The 17,810-nt window shown below is 53.8% G+C and overlaps 1 protein-coding gene across 10 annotated transcripts; it reads right to left on the bottom strand.

Annotated features, from left to right (window-relative positions):
* Nucleotides 1-5,238: 5,238 nt before the first annotated feature.
* On the bottom strand, nt 5,239-17,597 carry CD300LG (CD300 molecule like family member g). 10 transcript variants are annotated; one of them, XM_023243691.2, is made up of 8 exons: nt 17,440-17,594; nt 16,192-16,527; nt 13,403-13,504; nt 12,590-12,842; nt 11,816-11,928; nt 9,299-9,390; nt 6,504-6,605; nt 5,239-6,012 (listed from the first exon to the last, which is right to left on the bottom strand). In XM_023243691.2, exons 1-8 carry the CDS (start codon nt 17,486-17,488, stop codon nt 5,899-5,901), a joined length of 1,161 nt encoding a protein of 386 aa, XP_023099459.2. In that variant the 5' UTR covers nt 17,489-17,594; the 3' UTR covers nt 5,239-5,898. The 10 variants fall into 10 exon arrangements, 9 of the variants coding, with proteins under 9 accessions (XP_023099459.2, XP_023099461.2, XP_023099465.2 ...); XM_023243693.2 differs by having other exon boundaries at nt 9,338-9,390; XM_023243697.2 differs by having other exon boundaries at nt 12,590-12,671.
* Between the last annotated feature and the right edge of the window lie 213 nt (nt 17,598-17,810).

The raw sequence follows: 17,810 nt of genomic DNA, 5'->3' as shown, positions 1-17,810 counted from the left end.
GGCTTCTGGGCTCTGTTTGTCTTTGGTTGGGGCCCGGTGGATGGCTTCTGGACAGGGTGAGAGGGGGGAACCCAGCACAAGTGATTCTGGAATGGGACTTGGAGTGAATCGTCTTGTGTCCTGTGATGTCTTCTAAGATTTCGCATTCCACCATTCCACATGCTCCGTCCCCAGAAAATGCTTGTTCTAAATGCTCAGAGCCGGGGGTCTGCGGACATTCATGGGGGCCAGGGGACCCAGGGACTCCATGGTTAATCACTTTACCCAGAACTTGCTGTGTGGAGCAGGCCCCTGTACCTCTTAGGTTCATTCTCTGTAAAAGTATCATGGACTCTCCCAGCGCTAATGCTAGGATTGGTTCTAGGTGCTCAAGCATACATGCCATAGAGAGCTGGTTGAAATGTCACCCACATGTCACCATGGGTGTGTGTGTGTGTGTGTCAGATCCTTCAGGGTGAAGGCAGCCTTCCTTCCCACCTTGCATTCTGCAGGGGAGCCTGGAATGTTCACTGGGGATTCTCGGCAGGGGGCTCTAGCTGTCCCCTTCTCCCTGTAACAACCAAATATGGAACTGGCTTTCTTCCTTCCATTTCCCCCAAAGCATCCACTCGCACAAGGGCAAGCGTGGGGGCTGACTTTACCGGTGATTTGGAGGCAACCATAGGGGCTTACGTCTTCCACCTAACGGCTCTGATGAGAATTTAGAATTGAATGTTAAATACCCCAACTCTGAATGTTCCCTGATCATTCCCAGCACATAGAATATTTTTCTGGTCAACCTTTCCCTTTGGGCTCCCCCGCCTCCCTCCGTGTTGCTGGACCCTCTTCCTCTCATTGTTGAACAACCTTCTTCCCATCTCCGGGGCGTCCTTGGAAAATGGATATTTCATTGTCATACCTAGCAACCCCACGCTTGTATTTTTGTCCTAATCCAGTGGGTCTCAATTCCGGCTGCACATTAGAATCGCCAGAAGTGTGGAAAACAAAACACCAAACACAACACAACACAACACAAAACAAAAAACCAATTGCCTGGACCATACTCCAGGTCAGTTAAATCGGAAGGTCTGCAAAGGCTGACTGCTTTATCATTAATTTCTCGCTCACATTAATGTCTTGCTCACATCACAGCTGGTAGGAATTGGGTGTCACTCCTAGCAGTGACTCAGGGATCCAGCCTCTTTCCATTTTTTTTTTTTCTTAAAAAATTTTTTTTTTTTCGGGGCGCCTGGGTGGCGCAGTCGGTTAAGCGTCCGACTTCAGCCAGGTCACGATCTCGCGGTCCGTGAGTTCGAGCCCCGCGTCAGGCTCTGGGCTGATGGCTCGGAGCCTGGAGCCTGTTTCTGATTCTGTGTCTCCCTCTCTCTCTGCCCCTCCCCTGCTCATGCTCTGTCTCTCTCTGTCCCAAAAATAAATAAACGTTGAAAAAAAAAATTTAAAAAAAAAAGAAAATTATTGTATGCTAAGGCCCAGGGAGAAAAGCTGTCGGAAAACGAGGCTGACCCCGAGGGGTCAACCTTCTGGAGGGTTGCCAGAAGACAAAACTGATGATTACAGCAGTCCTCTGAACCTGCTTACCCAAGGACATCTCTTTCGTGGCGGGAGTCCAGTTCACGGGAGCAGCCACACGTCTTTGGGAAAGACCACGCTGGAGCCACGGTGCACCGTGGGGACCAGATGTGGCAGGTGTGAGGCGTGAATGTGCCCCTCTGACCATCATCCCTGCCCAGGAAGGGGGAAGGGCCGTGTGGGCAGCATCTGGAGGTCGCTTCGATTTCTTTCCCTCTTTTTTCATCTCCGCGCACGTTGGCGCGGTGCCGGTCAATTTCACAAATTACCTAAGCGTTTAAAGCCCCCACCCCACCCATCTTTTTCGGGGCTTCGTCTTCCTTCCAGAAACACATCTTTCCCTTTCTGCAGCTCCCCAGAAACCTGCCCTCATAACGTGCGACAGAGGCGCCCAGGCACTGGTCTGCGGACCATCTCATCTGTGACGTTACGAGGAAATTAAGAACCAAGCGGAAAGTTTACGATTAAGCCGAACAGATTTAAGTTTAAGAATTCTATTTTATTCCGACGCGGTGATTGTGAATTTTATCTTATGTGCCAACGTAAGAAATACTTCCTTTTCTTTCTAACTTGAATCTTATTTTTCCCTGAATCTCTGCTCATCAGAGTAGAAAGAAATGAAATCTCACTCCTGTTTTGGAGGGCTTCCTCCCTTCCCCGGAGTCCTACAAAGATCGAAAGGACTTACACAGTACCTGGAAAATGGGAATTGGAATCTAGTTCAGGCAGAGTGGTGAACAAAGCACCAGTGTGCTTTTTTTTTTTAAATGTATTTTCAAGGGGCGCCTGGGTGGCTTAGTTGGTTGAGCGTCTGACTTCGGCTCAGGTCATGATCCGGCGGTTGGTGGGTTCGAGCCCCGCGTTGGGCTCTGTGCTGACAGCTCAGAACCTGGAACCTGCTTCGGATTCTGTGTCTCCTTCTCTCTCTGCCCCTCTCCCGCTGGTGCTCTGTGTCTCTCTCTCTCAAAAGTAAATAAACATTAAAAAAAAGGAGAGAAAAATTGAAATGCAAGAATCTAAGCCAGTGTCATCCATGTAAAATAGCAATTAACAACATGTTTAGGGGCGCCTGAGTGGCTCAGTTAAGTGTCCGACTTTGGCTTAGGTCATGATCTTGCAGTTCATGGGTTTGAGCCCCAAATTGGGCTCTGTGCTGGCAGCAGAGAGCCCGCTTCAGATCCTCTGTCCCCCTCTCTCTGCCCCATCCCTTCTCTCTCTCTCTCTCTCTCTCTCTCTCAAAAATAGATAAACATTTAAAACAACAACAATGTCTAGTTTGTGCCATTTCACAAAGAAAACTCTAGGCTCACATGCCTTCCTGCTGAATTCTACCAAGTGTATAAAGAACAACGATTAGTAATTTACACAAATTCTGCCAGAGACTTGAAAAGGAGGTAATATTTCCCACCTTACACTGATACCAAACCCAGACAGAGTGCTTAACAACAAAATAAAACCACCAGCCAACATTCTTCATGGCTAAAGTAACACCAAGGACACAATGCTGGTTTAACATTAGAAAGTCAAAGAACAGAGTCTTTGACTCTGTTTTTTTTTTTTTTTTAATTTTTTTTTTTTAATGTTTATTTATTTTTGAGACAGAGAGAGACACAGCATGAGCAGGGAAGGGGCAGAGAGAGAGGGAGACACAGAATGTGAAGCAGGCTCCAGGCTCTGAGCTGTCAGCACAGAGCCCGACGCGGGGCTCGAACTCACGAACTGTGAGATCGTGACCTGAGCTGAAGTCGGACGCCCAACCGACTGAGCCACCCAGGTGCCCCTGACTCTGTTTTTTGACTAAAAGAACATATGATCATCTCAAGAGCTGCAGAAAAATCATTGACAAAATTAATATTCATTTTTCATTAAAAAAAAAAAGCAAACAAAATTCTCAGTAAACTAGAAACAGAAGGGAACCTTCCCAACCTGATAAAAGATGAAAACCCTATAGACAATATCATACTTTTGGTGAGACCGAGTACCTTCCCCTTAAGATCAAGGACAAGGCAAGAATGTCTGCTTTCAACATCTCTTTTTATTTTTATGAAAAAAATTTGTTTCGGGGGGCGCCTGGGTGGCTCAGTCGGTTAAGCGTCCGACTTCGGCTCAGGTCATGATCTCGCGGTTCGGGGGTTCGAGCCCTGCATCAAGCTCTGCGCTGACATTGCAGAGCCTGCTTAGGTTTCTCTCTCTCCACCCCCCCAAAATAAATAAATAAATAAACTTAATAAAAAAGGGATAAACCCATGTGATCCATTCAAGAGGAGTACACCTCCTGCTCTGGCGCTAGGCTCGGGGGCCTCACGCTCAGATCGAGCCCCATGATGCCTTCCCCTGCTGTAGCGCTGGGTGCCTGTCACTTCTGCAAAGTGCTGCATGTGGAGAGCATGTGTCTCCTGCTCTGGAGGTGCCTGAAAGCACCCCTTCTACCTTCTCTGCTTCTGTTTTCTCTTAGCCTATGAGCCACCGCCTCCTGGAGGAACTTAGAAAAATCTCTCCTGGGGTGCCTTGGCCGGCTCAGTCACTGGAGCCTGCGACTCTTGGTCTCGGGGTTGTGAGTTCGAGCTCCAGGTTGGGTGTCGAGATTATGTAAAAATAAAAATCTTTTCAAAAAAAGAATTAAGTGGGACATGACAAGCAGGCTATAAAGTTGTATATCCAAAAGAGTCTGTAAGAGAACAACAGCAATGATGTGGAGAGAAAAAAAAACTGGAAGGAAATCCAACAAAATGCAGCAATGATGGTCTCCGGCAGTAATGAATCTGGGCGACCTGTTTTTTTCTCCTCCCCTTCTGTCTTTCTAACTTATCTATACTGAGCAATCCCTCATTTCATTTTTTAAAGAAAGTGGAAAAAGAAAATATAGCAGTTCTGGTATTCTACCCCCACCCCTGTCCCCTCCCCAGGGATCCAGACTCAGGGTCACGTTCAGGTTCCTCTAAGGTTCCTGTCCAGTCCTCTCCTTCCTGCCTTTCAGAAGCCCACCTGCACCCTGTGGTTTCCTACCTCCACCCCCCCCCCCCGGCCCCCAGCCCCAATCCATAGGCAATTAACCCTTTCCAGACAAGGCAGGAGCCAAGCTTTTCTCCATCCTACTTCCAAAGCCTGGGATGCATGTCTGGGTGGGGATCTGGGAAAGGCAACCGTCCCTGCCAGCCCTGAACTCACCTCTCGTGGACATAGCAGCCTCTGTGTGTGTGTGTGGGGGGGGGGCAGGTGGGAGTCCCCAGACACTGAATGTAGGCTCTAAGCTGGATGAACCCGAAAATTTAACAGGCCCACTGGTTCTCAAACTCAAGTATTAGAGTCACCAGACATTTGTTAGAAAGGCAGGGTTGTGAGCCCAGCCCATAGTAGGTCCCCGGAATCATATTTTTAAATTAAATTAAATGAAATTAAAAATTTTATTGGGGGGGCGCCTGGGTGGCGCAGTCGGTTAAGTGTCCGACTTCAGCCAGGTCACGATCTCGCGGTCCGTGAGTTCGAGCCCCGCGTCAGGCTCTGGGCTGATGGCTCGGAGCCTGGAGCCTGTTTCCGATTCTGTGTCTCCCTCTCTCTCTGCCCCTCCCCTGTTCATGCTCTGTCTCTCTCTGTCCCAAAAATAAATAAACGTTGAAAAAAAATTTTATAAAAAAAGATTTTATTGGGGGGGCAGAGGGAGAGAGAGAGAGAGAGAGAGAGAGACAATCCCAAGCAGGCTCCACGTTCAATGCCCCCACCACCCTGGGATCATGACCTGAGCTGAAATCAAGAGTCAGATGCTCAACCGCCTGAGCCACCCAGGCACCCCCAGGGAATCACATGTTTCACCAGCCTCCTGAAGGACTGCGGTGCAGGTGGTTTACAGGCACATTTCGAAAATCCGAACCCCGTCTGTCCCCAGCAAGATTTCTTTCTCACTCACTTATGCAGGAGACAGTGGTGCTGAGTCAGGAAGGGAGAAGATGGTGAGGTCTGGAGGGGGTGGCTGTTGTTGGGCGCCCAGGCCCAGGGGATTTCTTGCAACAGATACAAAGTCAGACCAGCTCTCCGGAGCTGGGCCCGGCTCTGGCGAGCTCCACGGGCTGTAAGTTCCTTGGCTGCACGACTAGGCCAGCATGTGAACATACTGGGCAGGTCCCAGGCTCCCGCTGGGACTGTGAGACCCCCACTGCAGGCTCCGAGGCTGACAAAAGCTTCCAGTCGGGCTGGGGCACGAAGGAGGAGAGCCTGGAAAGGGTCAGGGGACAGCCCCAGAGCCTGGCAGGTGACCTCTGAAAGCTGTAGCAGGAAACTTATCCGGGTTAGCGCATAGCCAGCCATTCAGATCCCCCGTAAGCATTTTCGCCGCTACACTGAGATGAACTTCGAGAAGCCGAGCTCCTCCCCAGACATGTGGAGGGGAGGCCCTGGGATCATGTCCCCCTCCTGGTCCTGGAAATAGACTTCTTCTTCCTCTGAAGTCTGTAAAGACAACGGTCAGGCAATGAAAAGCAGAGTCCAGCTGGGGCAGGGTGGGGGGTGGCCCAGGTGCCTGCGGGGTCGACCCTAGCCTTTTCCACAGTTCTGGGCCTCTATCTAAGGGGCAGAGACTGACAAGTTCTCCCCAGACCTCTCAGGCTTTGATTCATGCCCCTCACCTCCTCCCAAACATCCACCCCTCGGGAGAGCATCTTCATAGCCTCTGGCAGCCCAGAGCTCTTGCAACTGTGACTACCAACAAGCTATTCAAGAACTTTCTGGATAGGGGGGAAAAGAGGATGTAAGGTCAAGAGTCCTGAGTTCTGAATGAAAAGTCCTGAGTTATGATGGGGTCGGTGGGTGGATGCAGGGGGCAGTGTTCAGGGAGCGGATGCCGAAGAAAGCGTCCCCCCCTCCACCCACCAATTTCCCCGCATTGTCAAGAGAGGAGCCCGACTGGGCGGCTCCAGACCCCCAGTGCCCTCTGTTCACACCTGGCTGAGGCCCCGGATTTCTGTGCAGGGGTTGACGGAGGGCTCTGGGCTGGCTCGAGGCCCAGGGGGCCCTGCAAGGTTGATCACGGCGTAGTCCAGCGACTGAAACAGAGACTCAGAACAGTCCATTCTTGGCAGGGGTGATGTTCCCCCACCACAGCGAGGGGAGGGAAACAAAGGGGGGGTGGAGAACACAGGCATAGAGTCAGAGTCCTTCCGTCCTGTTTCCTACATCTCAGAGTGACCTTGGGCAAGCCTCCTAACCTCTCTGAGGCTCAGTTTTCTCAGCTGTAAAATGGGGTAAGAATTTTTCTTCCCTCGGGGTTGTAGTGACTATTCATGGTAGTGTTTTACAGCTCAACACCTGGGAACTCCTGGAACGATTTTGTTTTTATTATTGTTATTTCTATCCTTGGGCAGAAAGAATGTACAGGCTCAAGGTTCTCCCGCAGGCCCTGGTGGGGGGGGCGGGGGGAGCAAATGTGAATACCTCAAAGGTTCACCGATTAACCGCAAAGGAAAAGTTCTTTACAAATCGTTAAGTCTGAGCACCCCCTCCTTGATCAGATAAGGAAACCAAGGCCGAGTGAGTAGGAGTCATCCTGTGACCAGGCCTGGCGGTCCCCACAGGTCCCCAGGTCGGGAATGCCAGCCCCTCCCCCATTTCCCCCAGCCAAGTCTCCCAAGGGCATAGCTGCCCTTAGGTGTCCCAGCCAGTAAGTCCCATGGCCCAGTGGGCACTAAAGACAAAGAAAGAAACCCCCGTTTTCTGAGTGTCTCACTTCACTTGTGCCTCACCACAACCCAATGACACTGAGGCTCAGAGAGGTGATGTAACTTGCCAGATGTCACACAGCTGCTGAGTAGCTGAGCTGGGAATTGTACTCACGACCATGTGACCTCAGACCCCGGTTCTTTTCCTATACCACGCTGCCCGCCTGCTGACCTGGCAGGGCGTGACTCACACTTCTTGTTTCCATGTCCCTTGTCTCCTAACTGCCCCCTTCCCCCTGTTGCTATCACCGCCCTAGCGGCAGGGGATGGAGACAGAGGCGGACATCTGAGCCGTCTCTGGTGACACATCCAGGCTCACAGGACAAGATGAAAATCAAAGCACGATTTCTCAGGCAGGCTAGGACTGGGGACACGAGGGGACAAGGGAACAGGGGAAGGGGAAGGAGAAGTCACAAATCCTGTCACTCATGGCCCTGGTCTCTCCCGGCCCTGCCTACGGTGAGGACCCGGCATAGCTGGGGCTCGATCAGAGGACTCCCGTTGTCATATCCATTCTCCATTAACCCCGTATTTATAGCTTTGTGATTTGGCCCAAACCCAGCGACTGCTGACCGCTGACCACCAGCAGCCACGCCAGTGTCACCTATTCAAGGGTGACTGAATTTGAGGAAAGAGCCTCATGGAGCAGAGACTAAACCACACATGCATGCAGGCAGTGGCCAGGACCACCACCTGACGTCCAGGGCGGGTCCCTCGTTGGTCCCGCTGCCCACGCCATGGGCCACGGGCCCGCTCCAGCAAGTGTGGAGACATTTTCTGTGCGGTTGAACATACAAGCTACATAGGAGAGCCTCCTGGTCCAGGCGCTAGAAAAATAGCAGGGAATCAGGGAAGCCTTGGGAAGCGGGAGTCGAGTCCTGATCGGAGCCCAGCACTGCCCTCTAGGATGAGAACTTCTTGCAATAGCTCTCTGGACAGCGGAAATGCTGGTCTGACCCCTCATACTTCCCTCTGAGTTTTACACACCCCTGGGGCTCTCTGGCAGAGCCGGCAGAGCGTCCCCTTCCCTCTTTGACCTGAATGTGGGTGAAGAAAACCCCAAGCCCTTTAAATTCCACCTGCAGACTCTGCTAGAAAAACTGCAAAGAAGCCAAAAGGGAAATAAACCAAAGAAAACCAAAAGCTCTCAACTGGTCATGTTCACAGGTTCTTGCCTCGGACCCTCTCGGGAGACCTTGTTTCATCCTTCCCTCGACAAGGGTCCCCCAGCCACCCACCAGCCTCTCGGCCCTGTGCCCTTTCCTGTCTCCTCCCACTTGAGCAGGAAGAGTCCCATGCAGCCCTTCCCCAGTGTGGGCACAGGGGGCTGGTGCAGGCACTCTGGCCTCCCCAGCAGTTCTCCCTCCTGCCCCGCCCCTCTTCTAGAAGGCAAGGTGCACCCCAGGAGGCATAGCCAGGAGGCAGGGCTCTGGCAGCCCCCTTCCCATCCTTGTCCATGACCTTTCTCTCACTTCTGTCCGCCATCTCTGGCCTTGTGGAGCTTCCTGAGACAACAGCAGCTGCTTCCTAAGCCAAAGCCCAGTACCCCATTCCTGCCCCAGCCCCTCCCCGGGGGGATCAGGCCTGAGTCTTTTGTCCTTGCTGGCGCCAGGAAAGAAGGCAACGGTGGCCCCCCTTTCCTGCCCCCACGTTTAAGAGAATGGAGTGGAAGCATCTCAGTAAACAGCCCAGGGAGGGGTGGGGGGCTGGGTGAGGCAGGTGTGGCCTCTGTGTCCTGAGCCCGTGGTTCTGCAGCCCTCCCAAAGACTCCTCTGGATCCTGCTCTGACAATGTCTGGTTCTAAGAGGGGGAGGGGAAGAGGGCGCTGGGTCCCCGGGAAAGACCCCTGCCTGGTACCCGCTGGGAAGTCAGGGTGAAGCGGGGCACTCTGTGGCTTGCACCTGGTTTTGGGGCTCACTCACACTCCCCAGAGATGGAACGCACAAGCCTTGCCTGGAGGACGGTCATGGGCAACCGGGTAGGGAGACGCAGAGGCAGGGCCGGGAATCCTGATGTCCTACCCCACAGGGATCCGAGCTTGGGCCAGCTGCCTTCCTTACCAAGTGTGAGAGGTGGACCTTCTCGCTCCTCTGTGTCTCTGTGGCCAGTTGAGCTGAAAGAGACGAGCAGGAATACCCTGAAGCCTGCACCGGCTCCCACAGAGGTGGACTGACCCCCCTGTACTTTAGAGCAGGGCCTTCCCTACAGGAAGCAGGCAGACATGGATCCAGCCTTTTGGGATCAGTCCATGGACATCCCCTTGTGTGGGCCGGAAACTGGCTGGGGAAGTAATTCCATGGGCTAAGGTCATTGCTTTTATTTTATTTTATTTTATTTATTTATTTATTTATTTATTTATTTATTTATTTTTTCAACGTTTATTTATTTTTGGGACAGAGAGAGACAGAGCATGAACGGGGGAGGGGCAGAGAGAGAGGGAGACACAGAATCGGAAACAGGCTCCAGGCTCTGAGCCAGCAGCCCAGAGCCCGACTCGGGGCTCGAACTCACGGACTGTGAGATCGTGACCTGGCTGAAGTCGGACGCTTAACCGACTGCGCCATCCAGGCGCCCCTAAGGTCATTGCTTTTAAACCTCAGTGTGCATACAGGATCCCGGGGCATTTTATAAAAATGCCCACTCCCGTTCAGCAGGTTGGAGGTGGGGCCTGAGAGTCTTTTTTTTATTTAAAAAAAAAAAAAGGGTTTTTTTTTAACGTTTTTATTTATTTTGACACAGAGAGAGACAGAGCACGAGCAAGGGAGGGGCAGAGAGAGAGAGAGAGACACAGAATCTGAGGCAGGCTCCAAGCTCTGAGCGGTCAGCACAGAGCCCGACGCGGGGCTCGAACTCACAGACTGTGAGATCATGACCTGAGCCGAAGTCGGACGCTCAGCCGACTGAGCCACTCAGGTGCCTCGGGGCCTGAGAATCTTTTAACAGGCTATCAGGGGATGTCACTGCTGCTAGCTGGGGACCACAATTTGAGAGGCAAGGTGCTAAGAAGTTCTGAGGTCTTGATCAGGAATGCTCCCACTCTGTGTGCTCTCCCTGACTCCTCTGCGGTGACCTGGGGACACGGGCAAAGCCGACATTTCTTCCTGGGGGCCACACAGGAAGAAGTCGGAGGCAGGCCCAGGATCCCCCCCTCCCCCCTCCTATGGCCAGGATCCCCCCCATGGCCGCCTGCACTAGGACAACATTGCTCATTTGCAAAGGGCTCTGGCACCCTTCTTCCTGGCTCCACCGTTTCCTGGCTGTGCAAACTCAGGGCAAGCTGAGTAACCACCCTGCGTTAGTTTCTTCCCCCGTAAAACCGGGGCACTTGTAGTAAGTTTCTAATGCCACAGTATTGAGAGCATTAAAGGGGATAAAAGCAACAGAAGCAACAGAAGCGACGTAAGGCACATAGCAGCTCCTGTGACCGTCATTTCAGCCAACCCTCTTACACTGTGCTGTTCATCAAAGGAGCCACGAGCCGTGACGGCCGCAGTCATGCAGGCATGACTACTCTGAATTATTCCGGGTTTTGAAGACTCCATATGAAAAAAATGCAGAATGTGGAATATGTATCACTAAGCTTTTTATACTGATTCCACGTTGAAAGGGTAACGTTTTGAAAATATCACGTTTGGGGTGCCTGGGTGGCTCAGCCGGTTAAGCGGCCGACTTCGGCTCAGGTCATGATTTCACGGTCCGTGAGTTCGAGCCCCGAGTCGGGCTCTGTGCTGATTTCACGGTCCGTGAGTTCGAGCCCCGCGTCGGGCTCTGTGCTGACGGCTCAGAGCCTGGAGCCTGTTTCAGATTCTGTGTCTCCTTCTCTCTGACCCTCCCCCATTCATGCTCTGTCTCTATCTGTCTCAAAAATAAATAAACGTTAAAAAAAATTTTTTTTTAAAAAAGAAAATATCACGTTTATAAAGTATATGATTAAAATTAACAGCTCCGGTTTCTTTTTACTTTTTTTCATGTTAACGATTCGAGAAGTTTAGACTTCATGTGTGGCTTGTATTCTATTTCTGTTGTATTCTCTATCTGTGATCTGAAACAGCTGTGGCTCAGGGAAGTTAGGTGACTTCCCCAAGGTCACACAGATAAAAAGTAGCAGAGCTGGGATTTGAAGCCACGCCTTGACGGGAGCTGAGCACGTCTCAAGACCCCGAGGCAGGGTCCATCCTGGTCAACTGCTTAGTCTCTTAGCCCTCCTGCGCCCCGCCCCGCCCCCACAGCAGTCAACAGGGAGCTAGATCTGCGGAGGCTGGACGTGGGTTTGCTGGGATCGGTAGGGACAGAAGTGACTGATGAGTTCGGACAGATGGGAGCAAGCCAAGAGCTCCCATTCTCCCATTCCCACATCTGAATTGCTTTTTCCTAATGTTGACTGACCTGGGGCTCCCTCTGAAGGGAAGGGCGGGGCTCCTGATGCCCATATCTCAGAGGGACACACTGACCCATAAGGTGTCCCTGCAATGGTGGGGGGACTGCAGGTCTCAGTGAGGTCCTTGGCCTCCCATCCTCTCCTCCCTACTTTTGCTCACCTTCCTTCCTCCAGCGGAGAAGATAGCTGCCGAGGGCAGCCAGGCCCGCAGCCAGAAGAAGGGACAGCAGCACCAGGACCGGGGCCAAGATGCGGACCATTGGGATGGAGACCCTGTGGGTGAGGCGGGAGGAGCCCAGCGGCTGTCACCAGACGTCAGTGGCATGCCGTGCACCGTGGCATTCTTAGTCTGCTTCCCAGCCATGTCCTTTGACTTTCCCCAGGAGATCAGAGGGCACCAGGGACCGCAGCGTCTGGTCCCAGTGGAAGGGACCCCCGCCCCCACTACCAACCCCAGGAAACACTTTCAGCTAGGTCTGGACTTGGCAACAGTCAGGCAGGAAGCCTCAGTCAGTCACTGAACGCAATGATATATAACCCCCAAGAACCAATCCTTCAGGCTGGGACTCCATTTGGGTGAGAAAAAAAACCAATTTTCATGCTTGGCCCAGGGCCCAGTGCAAAGTATGCAGGCAAAACTGGGGTGGCTGCCTCTTAGGCTGGGGCAGGGAGAGAGGTGGGGACTGGGGCCACAGTGGACCCTTCACCTGGGGGGGCGGGGTCTGTGTGTCCACAGCACCAAGGCTTCTGGCTCGGCCGTGTAGGTCGTTCACTGCTCAAGGGCCCCCCTGAGGGGGCTGGGGACCGCGTCTGCCCTCCGCACTGTGACAGGAGGCTGTGTTGGCCTGGGGGAAGTGCTAGGACCTCACTTGCTCAAAGACACCTTATGCTTTGAGGATGGCCTGAAAGATGACCTTCGTAGCCTGGGGCTCACCTGGACAGGGAGGTCCTGCTGGGGGCCAGAGGAGTGTCCTCAGTCGAGGCGGGCTCCGGCTGTGTGGATGGGCGGAGGGTCCCTGCATGAGGAGAGGTTGCTTCGTGAGGAGAGGTGCCTGCATATGGAGAGGTTCCTGCGTACGGGGTGGTTCCTGTGGGCCCGGACGGAGTGGTCCCTGGGAACGGAGAGGCCTCGGCCCCCGTCTTCCCCTGCGTGGCTGTGGTGACTGTTTGGTGGAGACCAGGAGAAGCTACAAGTCCAAAAGCAATGCCTCAGCACCTCCTCTGATCCTCGAATCCCAGCGTTTCCCAGACCTCTGACCCTCGATCCCTGGACGCAGGACCAACTTCTCAGAACAATCCCAGCTAAAGGACACCCCGGGTGTCCTAGACGAAGCCATCTGAGCAAGCAGGCCTTATCTCAGGCACACCCCACACCCGTGTGTGGCTTTCAGCCCCTTTTGGTGCCTGTGTGATCACACCCCGCCCCTACGGTCCAGGACAGTTATCACCTCTGCCCTCACCTCATGTCACCATCACAGGCCCACCCTCACCACCTATGCCTCTGCAGGCCTTGACCTCCCTCAGCAGCCACGGGGTCTACAGGGCAGGGCGACAGGGACAGGTCCAGGGGTCAGGCTGTACTGCTTCTCACTGGAACTAACCCCGCTGAGTCCCTGATTCCTCCACGGACAGTACAGCTCCCAGGCTCTGGGGGCCCATAAAGGGCAGTGCCTGGCACCAGGTCAGGCACTCCCGGGGTGTTTCTTTAGAGAGGAGTGGAGGAGAGACAGAAAAACCATTCACTCACTTAATTCTGGGAGCGGAGTTTGCCAAGCTTTTGCCTGGGGCTGGAGGCTCCTTGTAGCCAGAGGCTGGAAGGAGGGAGTGGGGGAGGGAGGGCAGCAGGGACCTAGGGAAAGGGAGAGGCTGGTCTCAGGGGAGGCCAGGATCACTGCTCCGGGCCAGATTTCCTGCCTGGGTTGCAGCCAGTGGCTTTCCCGCCCCCACCTCTGTTCAGAGCCCTCGCAGTCTCCCCTCAGCCGCTTGGGAGCCATGGTTGGTAGATGCTAGCTGACGGCTGGCCTCCCACTCAGCTCAGACCCTCGGCTTCCCTTGTCCCCAGCTGCCCACCAGCCTGCCCTTTCCAAGGCACGCTTTGCACCAATATGGGTTTCGTCTCTAAAAATATACCGGATCCCATCACTTCTCGCTTTAGAGCAGTTAATGGCCCCCTCATTGCCTATAAGCGGAAGCTCCAGCTTTGCAACATGCCTTTCAAAGTCTTTGAAACTCAGACCCTGGGGCGCCTGGGTGGCTCAGTCGGTTGATCAGCTGATCGGCTGACTTCAGCTCAGGTCATGACCTCACGGTTTAGGAGTTCAAGCCCCACTGGGGGCTCTCTGTGGTCAGCACAGAGCCCCCTTCAGATCCTCTGTCGCCCTCTCTCTCTGCCCCTCCCCTGCCTGTGCTCTCTCTCAAAAAAATAAATAAGCATTAAAACTCAGACCTCCACTCGCTATGTTGGCTTTACGTCTTTGCCATCCGGTGTACGAGCCACACCACTATTTGCCCTCTGTGCCTAATGAAGGTGTCCCGCCCGCCTCTATGCCTTGCGTGTCCCCTGCCTCTCCTCTCCATCTTGGCCTAAACCACCTTCTTTCTGTCCTCCCCTCCTCCATCACGCCTTCCCCAGAAGGAGCAAGTCCCTTCTTCCTGTGTAGCCACAGTACCCTGCGCCCAATTATGTTGCAACACGTTGTTTCCTGGGACTCCCTGCGAGGCTAGGAGCCCTCAAGAACAAAATGCCTAGCTTCTGCCAGCACAGTGGGCAGAAACGTGGTGTGGCCGATCCCCCGGGGAGCCGCCGAGCTCCCTGACTCCCCAGCGCCCCTCAGTCACCTCTGTGCTGGAAAGCCATCCCGGACTCATTCACTCCCTTTCCCCACCATTCTCTATTCTAACACGAGGTCAAGCTTTCTCCGACCTTCCGCAAATAGAGAGTATGTATCTCTTCCCTTCCAATATTTATACTTCTTTATCTTGTCGCATTTCATTGCCTCGAGCCTCCAGGCAATGGTGAACAAAAGAAATGAGAGCGGGTTCTTGTCTTGTTCTGACCTTTCTAGAAATTCTAATCTTTTACCGTACTCGGTGGTGCGCTGGAGACAGCTCACACTGACCCGGGAGAGCGGACTGTCCACCTTTTCAGGAATTTTGTGAGCTGGTTGTTAAACTATTGGTGGCCGGAAATTGGCAAGGGCAGGGGCATTTAAACCACAGAAACTGGCAAACATTGCAAATCAGAGCTTCTGCAGCCGGTTGTCATTCACCAGCACGCCACGGCCGTCAATCTTCTTTATGTTCTATATCCCAAATGTTATCAGAGAAAGGTTAACCACGTCTGACACAGGGTAACATAATAATGCATACATCATACACAAATGAATATTTACAAGTGAGGTAAACATTGAAAATAGAGAGCCCAAAGACAGATAAAATTGACCACCACTAGGTAAGAATGAGGTCTGAATACCGATGAAAATCAGAATAAATCAGAGAATCTTGTAAATCATGGAGAACAGGTTCAATGTGGTTTTGGTGCTGCTGTTATTATTTCGTGAGCGCATTTCTATTTCCTTGAATGAAAATAAAGACCCATGGATGTCGGGGATCTGGCAGTGGGGATGGGGCCGGGGGTGGGATGGGGCTCAGCTATGGGGCCAGGACAGGGCAAGAGGAGACACCGAAGCCGGAAAAAATCTGGATTGGAATCCTGGTTCCATCACTCCCTGCCATGAGACCTTGGGCAAATCATTCCATCTCTGCAGTCTCGGCCCCCCGATGTGTCAAACAAGATGCAAAGACCTGCCTCACCCTCACTGGCTAGTGGACGGGGGCTGCCCACCTCCCTGGGTCCTCTCTGACTTCTTTCTTCTCCGCTCTGCAGAGCCAGGTAGGATTCTGGGCATCCAGAGAAATGCTCAGTCCCCAGCCAGAGCCCCATGACTCCAGCCTCCGTCCCCTAGTGTCCCTGAGCTCAACGAGCTCCTCCGAGGCTGGTTCCCAGGCCCTCCTCACACTTGACTTTGGGACTTCAAGATCTGGGGAAGGAAGAGCTGGGGCCACAAGCCAGGCGAGGCCCGTGTGGCCATGGCTTGGCAGTGCGGTGGAGTGCGTCTGGGATGCACGATGGTGGGTCCTGCCTGCGGAATCCTCAGGAATATCTCTGACTCTGAGGAGGGAGGCTTTTTTATTCCGTGGGACGTTCACCTCGTCCCCCACCCCCAGCCATGGCAATCTCTCTCCCACATCTGGGCAAAAAGGAAAGGCACCGAGCACAGAGTTTGACGGATCTGCGAGATGTGACCTTGTGAAACAGCCGCTGAGGCTCACGCCACCCTGGTGTCACCTCACCGAGTCCCTGAGACCCGCCCTCTCCCCCCCCCCCCCAGCCCGCGCCCCGCCCTGATGAGGTTATGCGAGCACTCCACCCTTTGGTGATGGAGAACCGGGTCCAGCACCGATCAGCTGCCCACCTGTCCCTCTTCCCCTCCATAGCACCCATGCCCCATCCGGGGAAGGAGAGACATTTGTTACCTGGAAAGACAAGCAGAGAGACCAGGAAAGATTCATCTCGGCCCAGTTTTGAGACCCCACAGAAGTACTTCCCGGCATCCTGCAGGGTGAGTTTCCTCAGGGTCACTTTGAGTGTGAGCTCCTGGGGGTTGTCTTGGAGGGACACCCTACCCTCCGTCCTCTCCTGGCCGTCGTCCCCTGCGTAGACGGTGCTGGAGCAGCGGGAGATAATGAACCCACTCTCCTTGCACCAGTATTTCTTGTGCTTCCTCAGCTCCTCCCTGTAGGTGCACTGCAGGGACACGGTGTCACCTTCAAATCCGCTGATCTCCTTGGGGCCCACCAGGGCTCCACAACCTGGAACCAGAGCAGGGACGGAGGTCGGAATCCCTTGGATGCAAGTACCAGGGTCAAGACCACAAGACGCCTCCTCTCTCACTCCCTCCTGCGGCTGCCCTCTAAGAGCTGGTAGTCCCTTCCCCGCCAAGGGATATTAGGACAGGGCTGTTGCTGGTCCCCTAAACTGGGGGCACTGAAGGATGGTGATGGGGGAAGTTCTAGATTCACACAGCCCAGAGTCTGAATCCCGGCACTGCCGTTTAGTAGCTGTGCGACCTTGGGGGAAGTTGCTTGACCTCCCTGGCCATCTGGGTTTTCTCATCTACAGATGATGATGATGATACCGTCCTATTTCATTGAAATTAAGACGCTGTCGCATGGAAGAGACACCATAATTTTATATACCACTAAGAAAAAGCATCGTCACTCGAACAATTGTCATCGGGGACAAGATGCATCCTGATACTTGATGTTAAAAAGTTAAAAAAAAAAAATAATAAGACGGGCCGTGAAGTGATGAGACCGGATACTTCTTTATGTCTCACCAGCAGAGGCTCTAGACATATTTGCAGAGTTTACCATGGCAACCACATAGGGGGCATCCGGTCTCCCTCCAGGCTGAGTGTGGAGTAGGAAATGAAAGATGAGAGAGGTAAAACCTCCCTTATGGCCACCTGACCAGGGACGGTTTGGAACGGATAGGGCAGGGAGAAAACCCGGCTCTAAGAAACAGCACCCCCCCCCCGCCCCGTTCCCCCCCCCAAACCTCTGCGGGCTGAGGGCTAGTGCGGTGGACTGAACCTGGAAGGATCAGGCGGCTAGGCTGGGTCACAAAAAGGGACGGTGGGATCAAGAGGTCCTCTCTCTGCCAGCTGGGGCCTGAGCCCCGCATCCCTCCACCATACTCCCTCCCCGCCCCCCTCCTCTCACCTGGGAACAAGAGGCAGCTCCACAGCAGGACCAGAACGAGGGGCCACATGGTGGGCGCTAGACGTGCGGGAGCACACGCGGGAACTGGGAGCTCCTCTCGGGGCCACGCGGGGCTTTAACTTCCTCCAGAGGCACGAGATCAGGACACGGAAGGGGGGGAGGGGCCGTGTCGGTCACCCCCTCCGCGCCCAGGGGGAGGCGCCTCTGCCATTCCCTTTACTGACCCTCAGTGCAGCGCCAGCCCCGCGGGTTACCGTCCCCCTCCCTCCCCAGCCCCCCCCCGGGGGGCTTCACCCAAACCCGTGCCCCTGGGGGGGAGGGGGGGGAAGGGGTCTTAACCATGCCCGCCGCCGTGCACCCCAGAAGGTCTG

The sequence above is a fragment of the Felis catus genome, chromosome E1, assembly GCF_018350175.1.
Source record: "Felis catus isolate Fca126 chromosome E1, F.catus_Fca126_mat1.0, whole genome shotgun sequence".
Classification (NCBI taxonomy): Eukaryota; Metazoa; Chordata; class Mammalia; order Carnivora; family Felidae; genus Felis; species Felis catus.
The sequence above is the reverse complement of the archived record's forward strand: the minus strand, read 5'-3'. Positions and strand labels throughout refer to the sequence as shown.